The 13,569-nt window shown below is 38.7% G+C and overlaps 1 protein-coding gene across 2 annotated transcripts in view; it reads right to left on the minus strand.

Annotated features, from left to right (window-relative positions):
* Cse1 (chromosome segregation 1) overlaps positions 1-9,962 on the minus strand; it is a 441,978-nt gene extending 432,016 nt beyond the window's left edge. Inside the window, exon 1 of one of the 2 annotated variants that reach the window (XM_090381796.1) lies at positions 9,884-9,962. In XM_090381796.1, the coding sequence (XP_090237922.1) occupies positions 9,884-9,910 (27 nt within the window). In that variant the 5' untranslated portion in view covers positions 9,911-9,962. Of the gene's footprint in view, positions 1-9,820 lie in introns of both variants that reach the window. The other variant, XM_090381797.1, reaches the window with a different exon arrangement.
* Positions 9,963-13,569: the final 3,607 nt, after the last annotated feature.

Below are 13,569 nucleotides of genomic sequence, written 5' to 3' on the forward strand. Positions count from 1 at the left end.
CTCCGTAGCCAGGTGGGAAGGAGCAGCAGTGTGTAGCACACGCTTCTTGGTTAGACCGGGGTTCGAGCCTGTCACCACCAAATACGGAGGATGCGGAAAGGTCAGGGAATGACCACCGCATATCCCGGAGCAATATGGCCTTAGTTGCTAATGCTCCTAAAAAAACAAACAACAACAACAAGAGCAAACATAAAGGAGCAAAAAAGGGATGTAAAGAGAATAATTAAGGAAGAGAAGAAATGGTTGCAAGATCTACAGGACATTAATAATGAAAATAATGTCAAGTGGATTAGTGGCGCTTCCGTAGCCAGGTGGGCAGGAGCAGCAGTGCGTAGCACACGCTTCTTGATTAGACCGGGGTTCGAGCCCGTGACCACCAAATATGGAGGATTCGGAAAGGTCGGGGAACAACCACCGCATATCCCTGGAGCAATATGGTCTTAGTTGCTAATGCTCCTAAAAACCAAATAACAAACAAGTGGATTAGTAAACAATAGGAGAGATATAAGGAAAAATATTACAAGTAAAATGAAATTGGAAAGAAGAATAATTACAGATGAAGAAAAGATAATGTAAAGACAAATTTAGGAGGCTGATGAACATCAGAAAAAAAGAACCGGTAAAAGAAAAGGTATGGGGGAGAGAGAAATCAAGAACTGAAGTAGAGGCTGCAAATGGAAAAGATTAAAATGAGATAAATTACCAGAGTGTGATAAAGTGATTATAGAAATGGTAAGATCTCAAGAGCAAGCAGGGTTGCAGTGGATGCACAAAGTAATGAAAGTAGTATAGGAGGACAAAAGGATAGCAAGGACTACAAAAAAAGAGGAATGATTGTGCCTACACATAAACAAGTTAAATGTATGCAGTGCATTACATTTCAGGCATGTTCGGTTTTTTTTTTAAAATTAAATGAGTTTTTCATTTTCTATGATTAATAGAAATGAAAAGTAAATATGGTTATTTCCTTTATCAGTTAATTAATAAATAAAACTATGGGTTTACGTTTTCCAAACTTTGCCATTTAGTTTAATTATAACTATATAACATATTACTTTCCTCCCACATTACTCTTTTTTTTTAAGTCTCTTTTCTCTCTGTATGTATCTCTTCACAAACGACATCATGAGTCTTGCATAATACTACATGCAAAGCATGTATGGACTGTCTAAAGCTAACAATACTCCATTAAAATACATTTCATTTACGAATTTTTTTTATATGAACTGTAGGGAAAAAATTAATAATTGCCAGATTTCTATTCTGTCCAATTTTAATGAAATTTGGTTTGGCTCGACAAATATTTTTAATAAGCCAAAATTAAAAATTTCACAGAAATCCATCCTATGGGAGTCCCTCTGTTACGTGTGGACAGACATGGTGAAAACGATAGGCACCTAAAAGGGAAACAGAAAAATGCACAAGAATTATAGGAAGATCACTCCGTTGTTACAAGGGAAAATGTACAGAATAGTGGAAAGGAGAGTCTGAGAAAAGGGGATGAGGGAAGACCAGAATGGCTTAAAAATTTTTTCTGTGAGACAAATAAAGGAGAAACAGTTAATATGGAAGGATCTGTGCACAGCTGTTTTGGATACAGAAAAGGCATCAATTTCAGTTTATGGCTTTCGGTTCCTCTATACAGGGGAACTGAAAGCTGCATGAAAATAATCTGAGAGTGGTTTCTGGAAAGGCTAGCAGACACAACAACAAACATTGCCATTAGGGAGAAAGAGAGAACAATGATTACAAGAAAAAACAGAGGAATAAACTGAAATGGTTTGCACATATAAAGATGGGGATTACAGATTGCCAAAGAGGAGGTTAGAAATGGGAATGGAGGATAAAAGACAAGAGGCATTAGCTTGGAGGAGTCGGAGAAAGATAAAAAGAGAAAACTAGTTTCCTTATCAACCTAGCAAGAAGCTGGAATAACTACAGGTAAGTAAATAAGTGTAAAAGAACTGTAAACAAATGGCAAATTGCCAGTGCATGCAGCAATAAAGTTTTGCAGGAACAAAATATTTATCATTTACCGGTAGTTGCAAAATCAGCTACCTACAGCCCGCAACTGAAGTGGACTTCCTCTTGTCAAAAAAAAAAAATAAATAAATAATAAATTCTTCCTCCTGTTATCCTACGTGGCAGCATGATAGAGAGATATATCATGATGCTGCATAGGATAGCACATACAGTACAAATTCAGGCGAAGGTAAAGAAAGCCCACACGAGAAGCACGCAAAAGTTCGATAAATTTACCAGTAAAAGTACTTTGCCGTAACAGCATTTGTATTGTTGCTCGCTCAGTAAACATACAGTGCGTGTTATCCGTCAGGAGTAGAAATTGAATCCCATGGGAGATTGAAACCCTCCCGAGGTGGAGGGGGTAACCTGACCTTTTTTCTTTAGAATCACTGGTGGACTAGTGGATAAATTGTTTATTAAGAAAAAAAAAAAAAAAAAAAAGGCAAAAGTAAAGGAAGCCCACATGATAAGCAAACTTCGAAAAAATTTACCGGTGAAACTATGTTGAGAACATTTTTTATGACGCCAGAACTTCCACATAACTCTGTTCGTGATTCAGTTAGTTAATTCAATTAGTGATTCTAAAGAAAAAAAGGTCAGGTTATCCCCCCCTCCACTGGGAGGGTTTCAAGCTCCCATGGGATTCAACTTCTACTCCAGATCGATAACACCCACCAGTGGCGGATTACCCATTAAGGCAATGAAGCGTGCCTAGGGGCCTCAGGCTTTGGGGAGGCCCCCATGCCAAGACATTTTCCTATAGTGTTCTAAAATAGATTAATTTTTTCAGTAAACATCATAAAAATCTTGATTATTTTAGGCGAAAATTTTTTCAAAACAATTATTACGTTTTAATACGTATTTTGAACAGTGCGGACTATCTATGCTTTAAATAATGCCGCAATGGCTATAATGAGCTAAGAGCAATTAAATGCCTTATCCCTAATTTTCATTGAACACGAGTTTACCGAAAAAATAAACTTTGAAGACAATCAATAAATTTGCAAATTCTAAAATTCGCAAAGTAAATTTGTAAAAACAACATAAAAAGTTATTCATTAAAATAAAAATTTTTATTATTTATCATCCTTTAACCGGCAGAAAAATTAAGAAGTTCAAAAGTACAAAATTTCATTTATTTGCCACCTAACTTTTATTTTTTATTCTTTTTTTTTTTATTATTATTTTTTGGGGGCCCCCAAATATAATTTGTCTAGGGGGCCCAACTATCCTTAATCCGCCACTGACACCCACCGTCTGTTTACTGAGCGAGCAACAATACAAATGCCGTTACGGCAAAGTATTTTTACCGGTAAATTTCATTGAACTTTTACATGCTTCTCATGTGGGCTTTCTTTACCTTAGCCCAAATTCATATTATTATTTTAATGCCACTGGAGCTTTCTCATATTTGTATGATGTATTTATCTATAGAAGTATATGTTCCCAAGCCAATTTGCACTGTACAAACTAAAACCACCCAAAATAACACACAATGAAAAATCCTATCTCTAAATGAGATCAGCCATCTACAATCTATATGAAAGAGGATTTTAAAAATTCCTCCAGTCAAAACAGGAATTGAAGCAGACCTCTCTACACAGGCAGAAAATGACAAGGTATTGCCAACAACTAACTCGCTATAAAGGACCGAGCCCATAAAATACAAAAAAATTTAAGTTACGGGCAGTAGCAAAACTCCCAATACCACCACACGAACGAGCAGCTGGTCCAGTATGGTTCTTAAAGATCATGTGAGACTGAATGGCAATTGAAGGAGGGGGAATTTATAGTTTCACTTCTGATTACAAATCAGTGAGTGCTACCTCATATACCCAAAGTTTAGTTATTAATAGGAAATGATGCAAGAAAGCAAGCTTATACAGAATCAGCAAAAAAAAAAATCAATTTCACCTATCCATCCCTTTCAATAGATTGTCTAGTTCTTCTTTGAATTTATTCAAACAATCCACTGCCACAACAGCTTGTTCCAGCAAATCAACTACCCACCAGCTGAAGGCAAATTTCCACATCTATTCTGCAACCATCCTTCCTCAATTTGAATTTATGTCCCTTCATGTGCATAGTCTGAGAAAGAGGAAGAATACTATTAGTACCAAGTTTGCACAATGTCTAGTCTCCATGCAGTTTGTAGAACTGAAGCCTTTCTTGCTAAGAGCACCCATTTGTGCCCCTCACCAATCTTGTTGCCATTCCCTGAACCCATTCCAACAGCTCTACATCCTTGTTAAAATTAGCCTCCAGACCTGTATGCAGTACTCAAGATGTTGCCTGACCACTTCCTTATACAACAGGATAATTACCTCTTTATCCCTGCTAACAATGGTTCATTGACAAAACCTCATAAATGGTCCTGGCAGCCTGTCAGCACTGTTCAGAGAACTTCACAAACTGCATAATTACCTCAGGTCCTTTTAATTTTACACTAATCTGAGTGTAGTGCCACACAGATGTACATTACTCTGAGAGAAATGGCAATTGAAATTAACATTGACATTTGTCAATGTTAACTTCGATTACCATTTTTCAGCCCCTCTGCCTAATTTTTCTAGATCTAATTACAGCCGCATACATTCATTATTACTGCCATTAACCACACTGTCAACCTTTGTACCATCTGCAAACTTAGGCATTGAGCCAGATATACCAAAATCAATAACATTAACAAATAATCGAATATAGAAAAAAACAATGGGCTTGGCGCACAACCCTGTGGGACTCCAATAATAATGTTAGTTAATGAAAAGCAGTGTCCATTAATTAAAAGACTCATTTAACAAATGTTAAATGAGTCTTCTCACACTCAACCATCCCTTTATCCATAGTAGTAAATTTCCATTAATGCCACACTGCTCCAATTTGTATAAGTCTATTATGTGCTATAGTTCAAAAGCTTCCCCGAAATTCAAGTATATGATAACAAAATTATTTTTTGCATCCAGTTCCTTTATTACTGCATAATAGCATCCGATCAAATTGGTCAAGCAAGATCTCCCCTTAACAAATCTGCGCTGTGACTCCAGTATAATTGCATTCCTGTTCAGATTTTCCCTGGAACAAATGTTAAGCTGACAGTACTGTAATTACTCATGTCACCCTTTGATTCCCGCTTTATGAAGTGGGGATACATTCACACATCTCCAGTCCACAGGGACCTTCCTTGAATCCAGAGATGCTCTCATAATTATGGCTAAGGGTTTGCTTATCTCCTTTAGTGCCTCCCTTAATATAATTAGTGCCCATCCACACCCAGGTGCCTTTTTTATGTTTAACTTCAACAATTTCTGTTGTACTTTGATCTGAGTTATGATAAAATCATTTAGCCAACTGTTATATTTTGATAATCTTCTAGCATCCAGTTTCCTAAAGAACTCCTAATGTGTGAATGGCATTATAAACTATTTAGTTTGTTAGCAACCTGAGCAGCATCATCACAGTTAAACCGTTAATATTGAGCGGCCCAATAATCCAGCTCGTTCCGTCTATTGTTAATAAAGCAAAAGTTTTTGTTGCTTTTCTTGGTATTCTTTGCCAGAGACCTCTTGTAATCTGCCTTGGCTTGCCTAACTTCCTTTCTCAATTGATTACAGACTAGTTTATATCTACCATACATTTCTGTATTACCCGATAATTTACATGCATTCCATGCATTTTTCTTCTCTGCCATGTGTTCATCTGACATCCATTTAGGTCTAAGACTTGAACAGTTGTTATTTGGTTTTTAGGAGCATTAGCAACTAAGGCCATATTGCTCCAGGGATATGCGGTGGTCATTCCCTGACCTTTCCGCATCCTCCGTATTTGGTAGTCACGGGCTCGAACCCCGGTCTAATCAAGAAGAGTGTGCTACGCACTTCTGCTCTTGCCCACCTGGCTACGGAGGCACCCGCTTGAACAGTATTACATAGTTGGTATGAAAAGCCTAGTAGCTTCTATGTTTATTTCTCTGAATGCTCTCCATTTAGAATTTGTTGTTGGTAATGCAATGCATAGAATTTAAAAAATATCTGAGACCACTGTGCTTGCCTATACAAAAGCAAAAATCCTTCCATTTACACTTGACGGTAGTACCTATCTAAGTAAATCCCACATCAATACATTGTAATCACTGCCACCTAGTGATTCTTTTATCTGCAGATTCTTAATGAATGAAGAATCACTGCTGATAATCAAAGAGTATTGCATTCTCTTGTTGCCCCTTTAACATTCTGCTGTTCAAAAGTTATCTAGTAAATCCACAAATGTCATATTTGTGTGTGAGGGACCATCCCACAAGTTCCAGTCAATATCTCTAAAGTTAAAAATCCCCATTATAAGACATTCTGATTTACTGGCCCACTTTGTCTCGTACAGTTGTTCATTGTACTAATCAGTCATTCAGCCTGTAACACACTCCTACCTCATATTTGTTTTTCCAGGGCTTATGTCGCACCAAACTAACTCAACATTGTAAAGGTAAACTGCAGCCATTATCAACCCACTGCAGGATAGACGCCTCCTCAACAATTCATGTTGAGGGAAATGTACCATAATCTGCACACTGGTCCAGTGCGGGTTCGCAGATCAACTGTATTTAGCAGTCAGGGGCTTGAACCACAGTCTACTCAAGGAGCATATGCTACTGCACTCCTGCTCCTGACCACTCGGCTACAGAGTACCTCAACATTGTACTGGCCACCAATATAAACTGGATGCAGTGCCTTAGATTTTGTGCTTCTTAGACTAAGAGCACAACCACTCACCTCCTTTTGTCCTGTCTGTATTTTTTGGAACAATAAATAAAAAAAATGTTCTTTCTGCATATATTGTACTCCTTAAATTCTGCATCCCTTATATCTGAATGATACCATGCTGATATCTCCACAATGTCCGCATTTCATGACATGGCCAGCATTTCCAATTCATCAAATTTATTTACTACACTCCTAGCATTAGTGTAAATTCAAGTTTACATGCACCTGTTCTCATTCTTAATTACCTTAACACAACCAGTTATTTCTTTCTTCCATGATATCCCACAGCAGGCCTTAAAATGCCCCAGTACCTTGCTTTCCACACTACTACATTTTCCAATATAAGCAGTGCAAGAATAACCTTCACCTATTCCTGCAGGTCGGGTTCAACTGAGTCTGTGTGTGCCAAACTCCAGTTTATGTTGCACCTCTGTACTTTGGCAAGAAGGCAGTAATTGGCAGGTGAAGGCACCTCTCACTCACTGCTTTCCCCCTCTCCTCTGCCTGATTGTCTGATTGGATGCAAATTCACTTCTGATTGTAGCAGTAAATGCAAAATTATCATTTGCTTAGTTTTGTTGCGTTGTTTGGTGCTCATTTATTGTTTAGTGATCGCCATCATGCTGCTATCGGATATTTTTGTCTTCAGCCATGTTTTAATGGTTTGTTTCGTCGTTACTGTGCTCTCCGTTATTTTAGTTGTCGTCATTGTGCTACTACCAGATATTTCTTCTCCGGCGAACCAGCCATCATGTCAGGACTGATAAGGTGAGTTTTCTTTGTATTGAAGTAGTTTTTTGGCAATTTGATTGTTTTCACAGTTATTGTATTAGTTGTTAGTGTAAGATTCTCTTGATAGTAAGTAGAGGGGCAGTTGCCCCCAGAAAAAAAAAAAAAAAAAAAGCATTATTACTCATGCACATTATTGATGTGCATGAGCAATTCTCATTGTTAATGCACGTAGAATCGTCTAATAATGTATGGTCACAAAAGCGGAAGTTTTGGGGGGGGCAAAATTATCAAAATTATAAAAAATATGAATTTTTTGTAGACATTTGGGCGCATTAACAAAGAGCAATTTCATTGTTAATGCATGTGAAATTGTCTAGTAATGTATGGGTAAGAAGTATCTCGTGTCTGGTAATTTTTTCTACTCCTTTTAAAAAAATTGCATTTATATTCAGCTATTTTTTGCTGCTTTTTTGTTCATTTCTGCTCCAGCATATTGTGATGTCACGTGACATCCACTGTAAAGTGCAGGGGAGGAGGAAAGGGTGAAACAGTGAGTGGGAGGGGCTTTCACCTGCCAGTCATGGCCTTTTTTCTTGCTGAAGTACAGAGGTGCACCATAAACTTAAATTTTACCGTCTGTGTGCCCTCCCCTAAGCTAACAGTTTTCTGATCCACCTAACACTGGCTCGATAGCATCAGCAAATATTCTATTTAATTGTACCCCACATTTCTGTAGAATGCAGCCTCTCCTGTTCAAAAGCTCTGTTCACCATGCTGAGAAAAATTCTACCTCATGATCCTTGCAAAATATCTCCAGCACCAAACAGATTGACAAAGCTCTCATAAGGTACTCTCATATCGTGTCCTAGCAGAATATGGACACTTTCAAATTTAACATGTCTTTTCTCAATATTGTCCTGTACTTGTTAATTCCTCAGATCTCCTACTCTTAACGTCATTAGTGTCAACGAGAATGATAATATCACCATTTGTGCACTAAAAAATTTCTGCTCTAAAACTATTCCACCTATCCTTTTTACACAATGTATTTCCTGTTCCCCCAACAAACTCACCCCAGGGCTCACATATGGTGAGTATGGGCTTAGCTCACCCAGGGTCCTGAGCTGGATACCATCATTCTTCTCTTTCTTGGTGATGCCTTTCTACTTCTCTCTCTCAGGGTAACTCAGGATTTTTTTTTGGCTGATGCAGCAGAAGCCTCAGGCTTCCTTACACCATATGGCTAATAATAATAATAATAAAAAAAAAACAATGTTTATTTCTGATCAGTTTGTCTATTTTGAAGTTGATAGCCTAAAAAAAAAAAAAAAAAAAAAAAAAAGACATTTAAGGTGAAGAGAGATTAACGTTTTCTATTAAAAATCTTCCTAGAAATAATCAGAGTCATTTGAAAACTGGAAAACGCATCAGCGTGGAAGTACCTTCTCAGTAAAGATACTTACCGAGAAGGGCTTAAGTTCTGCAAATTGCAGTGCCTGAAGAGTAGGCACCTGCAAGGTGATCTGATTGAGATGTATGGGGCCTTGAATGGATTGAGCAGGCTGAATGCTGATTGGCTTCTTCCTCTTTCTCAGATTAAGAACCTGAGGGGGCACGGTTTCAAATTGGGGAAAAACAATTGTAGAATAGATGTGCGGAAATTTGCCTTTAGCCAGTGGGTAGTTGATTTGTGGAACAGACTTCCATCTTTTGTTGTGGAAGTTGATAGCCTAAATAAATTTAAGGCTGAGCTGGACAGGTATTTGGAACGAATGGAGGGGTAAAACGAGGGTTTTTTTTTTTTTTTTTTTTTGGCTGATGCTGCATAAGCTTGCTTTCTTGCATCGTATGTCTCTACTAATGCTAATAGTTCCAAAATAATTCCTTTGTAAAGATATGAACAATTGAAAGGAACTAGCTGAAATGGAAAGTTTTTATGAATTCACTTCTTCCAAGCTTTGTTGACAACCGATACCAGCATCAACCAGAACATACAACGAACTTTGTTCTTAATGCGATGCATTAAGAACAAAGTTCTTAATGCATCGCACAAATAATTTTGTGCGATGCACATTATCAAACAAATAATTTGTTTTTATGATATATATTAAAATACTCAAAACAACTTAATGATTATAGTAAGGTTGAAAAACGGTAAACCACAGTCACTGTTGATGAAGGAATCATACAAATACAAATCATCCACAAGGTTCACAAAACATAACCAAAACCGTAAATTCAAAACTTGTAATGTCATTCTCAAATCAACGCAATAAATAAGTAACTGTATTACATAAAAATTCTCATACCATATTTTCCATTTCATTACAAAACATCTACTATCCTGATTTGCCTAATAGAATATTCCTTACCCTTTCCAATTGACAAAATAACACCATTCACACTCTACACTGCACTGCAGTCATTAATTTCAAACTTCACTTGAAAGTGTGCAAAGCGGAATTAGGAGAGTTACCACCAGATGGCTTCCTGTGGTATTATGTTCCGTGCAACAATGAATTAAAAGTAATTAACATTAGTACTCAAATATCATGCAAGAAAGCAAGCTTATACAGAATCAGCAAAAAAATGTACTTTATATTTAACCAATACTTTGCCTAATTCTTGAATTTATTTAAGTTATCAACTTTCAAAAAAACAGATGGAAGTTTGTTCCAGCAATCAGCAACCGCTGGCTAAAAGCAAACTTCCGTATACACCGATGAGCCAAAACGTTATGACCAGCGAAAACCGCTGGCAAGGGAAAACCGCCGACAAGGTGTTGGACGACGACGGGTCATTGATGCTCGAGGTGGGCGAAGGCTCTCCCGGATGGTACGTGGCAATTGTGGGGCAACTCACCGGTAAATGGAATGCTGGTGATGGGAGTGGTATGTCACAAAACACAATACATTGAACTGTGCTGAAAATGGGGCTGCGTAGCCGCAGGCCGCTTCGAGTGTCCATGCTAACCACATTTCACCGGCAACAGCGCCTACAATGGTCAAAAAACCAAACTATTATATTTAGGCCACCCGAATAATTAAATTCATCTGCCGTGCTGTGTGTCTTATGTCTGTTAATTGCGTGTGTTCTATGGTTGATGTTGATTTGTCTGTTTTTCTGGACGAAAAACCCTAGTTTCTGGGTGGGACCTTGCTATCTACGCCTGAGACCGACTAACTCAGCCACGGTCCTACAATGGGCACACGAGCATCGAAACTGGACGTTGGGTGATTGGAAGAAGGTCGTCTCGTCTGATGAATCACGTTTCCTGTTGTACCGGGTACGTGTGCGTCGTTTACCTGAGGAAGTGATTGCACTTGGATGCACCATGAATCGAAACCAAGCCGGTGGCGGCGATATCATAATTTGGGCGATGTCTGCTGGGATATCTGGGTCCAGTCCACCTAAACATCAACCACTGCGAATAGATTGAGCCTCAGCAAACTCTAGGAACAAGAATGCCTTTACAACACTTAGAATAATGCAAATAAACGGTCACCGGTCTCGGACAGTCGCTGACGAAATTAGATATAATCTCCATCCAAAAGCGCTATGCCTCAATAATTGCGATGTCCAATAGTGCTAAGATTATGGGATACTCCATATATGCAAAAGTCATCCAATCTACCAAAAAAGAACACAAAATCCTATATTGTGGTGCTTAATAGAAATGTGCTGGTGATCCATGGATTATGCACCAAATTTGCAACCTGTATTCAGATACCATCCTACTCACATTCATTCTATCGAATATCTCTTTACTGTCCACCATCTATGGATATTGGAAAGACACTCCATTATATTGAGCACGCATTGGACCTTCTTGGCTCTAAAGCTATCCTCATCACCTCAGATGTTAATGCAAAATCTCCACTCTGGCACTACCCAGCTTCGTACCCTCGAGGACTTCTTCTGGAAGACTTGATCCAGTTTAGGAATCTTCCCATCCACAATCAGTTCAGCCAACTAACATCCTTCTGCAGCCCATCAGGTCAGTCCAACATTGACATTAAAGTCTTGACCAAGGATCTTAGGTCAGCAGTCAGCGAATGGACTGTCATTCCAGACTGGACACTCAGTGATCATAGAGTGATCCTATTCAACCTCTGCCTGAACTTCAAGGACTCAACATCCATGCAGGCCCCGGACTTTGTTAGGTTCTCCAGGAAAACAATTAACTGGACTGCTTTTGATGACACCATCCAAAATGACTTCCCTGATTCGAACATCCAGGGATTGGAGCAAATCTCAGCAGTTGAACTAGGACATAAGATTCAGAATTATTTAACAAACGCAGCGTAAAAGTCTGCTAGGAAAAAGACTATCGTGCTAAGACCCTGTATCTGGTGGACAGCTGAACTAAACAAATTCAGGAAAGACACCCATAGTGCCAGTAAGGAATTCCAACGTCATTTAGATTGCTTCCCCTGGAGTTGAACGTCTCCACGCTGCCTACCTGACAAAGAAAAACGAATATACCAGGACTATTGCTGCTCGCAAAAGAGAAACCTGGACTAGACTGGACTGGATTTGTCAGAGACTCATGTAATGCTGACCAATGGCACCCCCTGTACAAAATCACGAGGGACAAAACCTTTGTCCCAGAAATCTATGGATCGGTTACCATTGCCATGAGGGAAACCACAACTAACAACTCAAATGGCAAAATTGCAATCTTAAGGAAAAACTAGCTGGAGTCACTGAAAAATCATTTTGTGAACAAAAAAAAAAAAAAAAAAAAAAGCCACAAACTGCTGCTATGAATAAAGGGGTGGTTGAGGGGGAGAAGACAGAGAGTGGTAATCAATGGACACTGCTCATCGTGGACTGATGTTATTAGTGGAGTCCTTCAGGGCTCAGTGTTGGGTCCATTATTGTTTTCTGTATTTATAAATGATATTGATGATGGTATATCAAGCTTAATGTCCAAGTTTGCAGACGATACAAAGGTTGGCAGGGTTGTCAGGGACACTACTGACACTATGCTGCTGCAACAGGATCTGGAAAGGTTGAGCAGATGGGCTGAGAGGTGGCAAATGAAGTTTAACATTGACAAATGTAAAGTACTACACATGGGAAACAGCAACCCCAGAGCAACGTATCAACTCTGTGGTACTACACTGACAGTGGTAGAGAATGAAAGGGACTTGGGGGTGGTTTTGCAGGCAGATATGAAGTTCTCTGAGCAGTGCAGACGGGCTGCAAGAGTAGCTCATGGAGTATTGTCAATGATATACAGGAATTTTTCCAGCAGGGATAAGGAGGTGATTATTCCATTGTATAAGGCGATGGTCAGGACACACCTAGAGTACTGTATACAGGTCTGGAGACCTCATTTCAAGAAGGATGTAGAGCTGCTGGAACGAGTACAGAGAAGGGCAACAAGATTAGTGAATGGAACAAAGGGGTGCTCTTACGAAGAAAGGCTTAAGTTTTGCAAATTACAGTGTCTGGAGACTAGGCACCAGCGAGGTGATCTGATAGAGGTGTATAAAGCCTTGAATGGTTTAAGCATGCTCAATGCTGATGGGATTCTTCCTCTAGCTCAGAAAAATCACCTGAGAGGGCATAAATTCAAATTGAGGAAAGACAGATGTAGGATAGACGTGCGGAAATTTGCCTTTAGCCAGCGGGTGGTTGGTTGGTGGAACAGACTTCCATCCCTTGTGGTGGAGGTTGATAGCCTAAATAAGTTTAAGGCTCAGCTGGACAGGTATTTTGAACGAACAGAGGGGTGAAGTGGAAGTGGGTTTTTTTTTTTTTTTTTTTTTTGGCTGATGCTGCATAAGCTTGCTTTCTTGCATCAAATGCCTCTACTAATGCTAATGCTAATGCTAAAAACGCAAGTCAGACCGAACCGAGGAACCTTCTACCTCCAGAAAGACGATTTGCTTAGTATTATTGAGAAAAAAATAAGCTTTTAATTGCTAAATCTGTTAAAAACTTAATAACAATTCAACTGCTTAATATTTAATCTTAAACTTTTTACTTTGGAAATTTTTAAACATTAAGCTGATTTGGTAAAATTATGTCAGTGATTATTTACATATGG

This window comes from Mastigoproctus giganteus, chromosome 9, assembly GCF_048544385.1.
Source record: "Mastigoproctus giganteus isolate SK-2022 chromosome 9, ASM4854438v1, whole genome shotgun sequence".
Lineage (NCBI taxonomy): Eukaryota > Metazoa > Arthropoda > Arachnida > Uropygi > Thelyphonidae > Mastigoproctus > Mastigoproctus giganteus.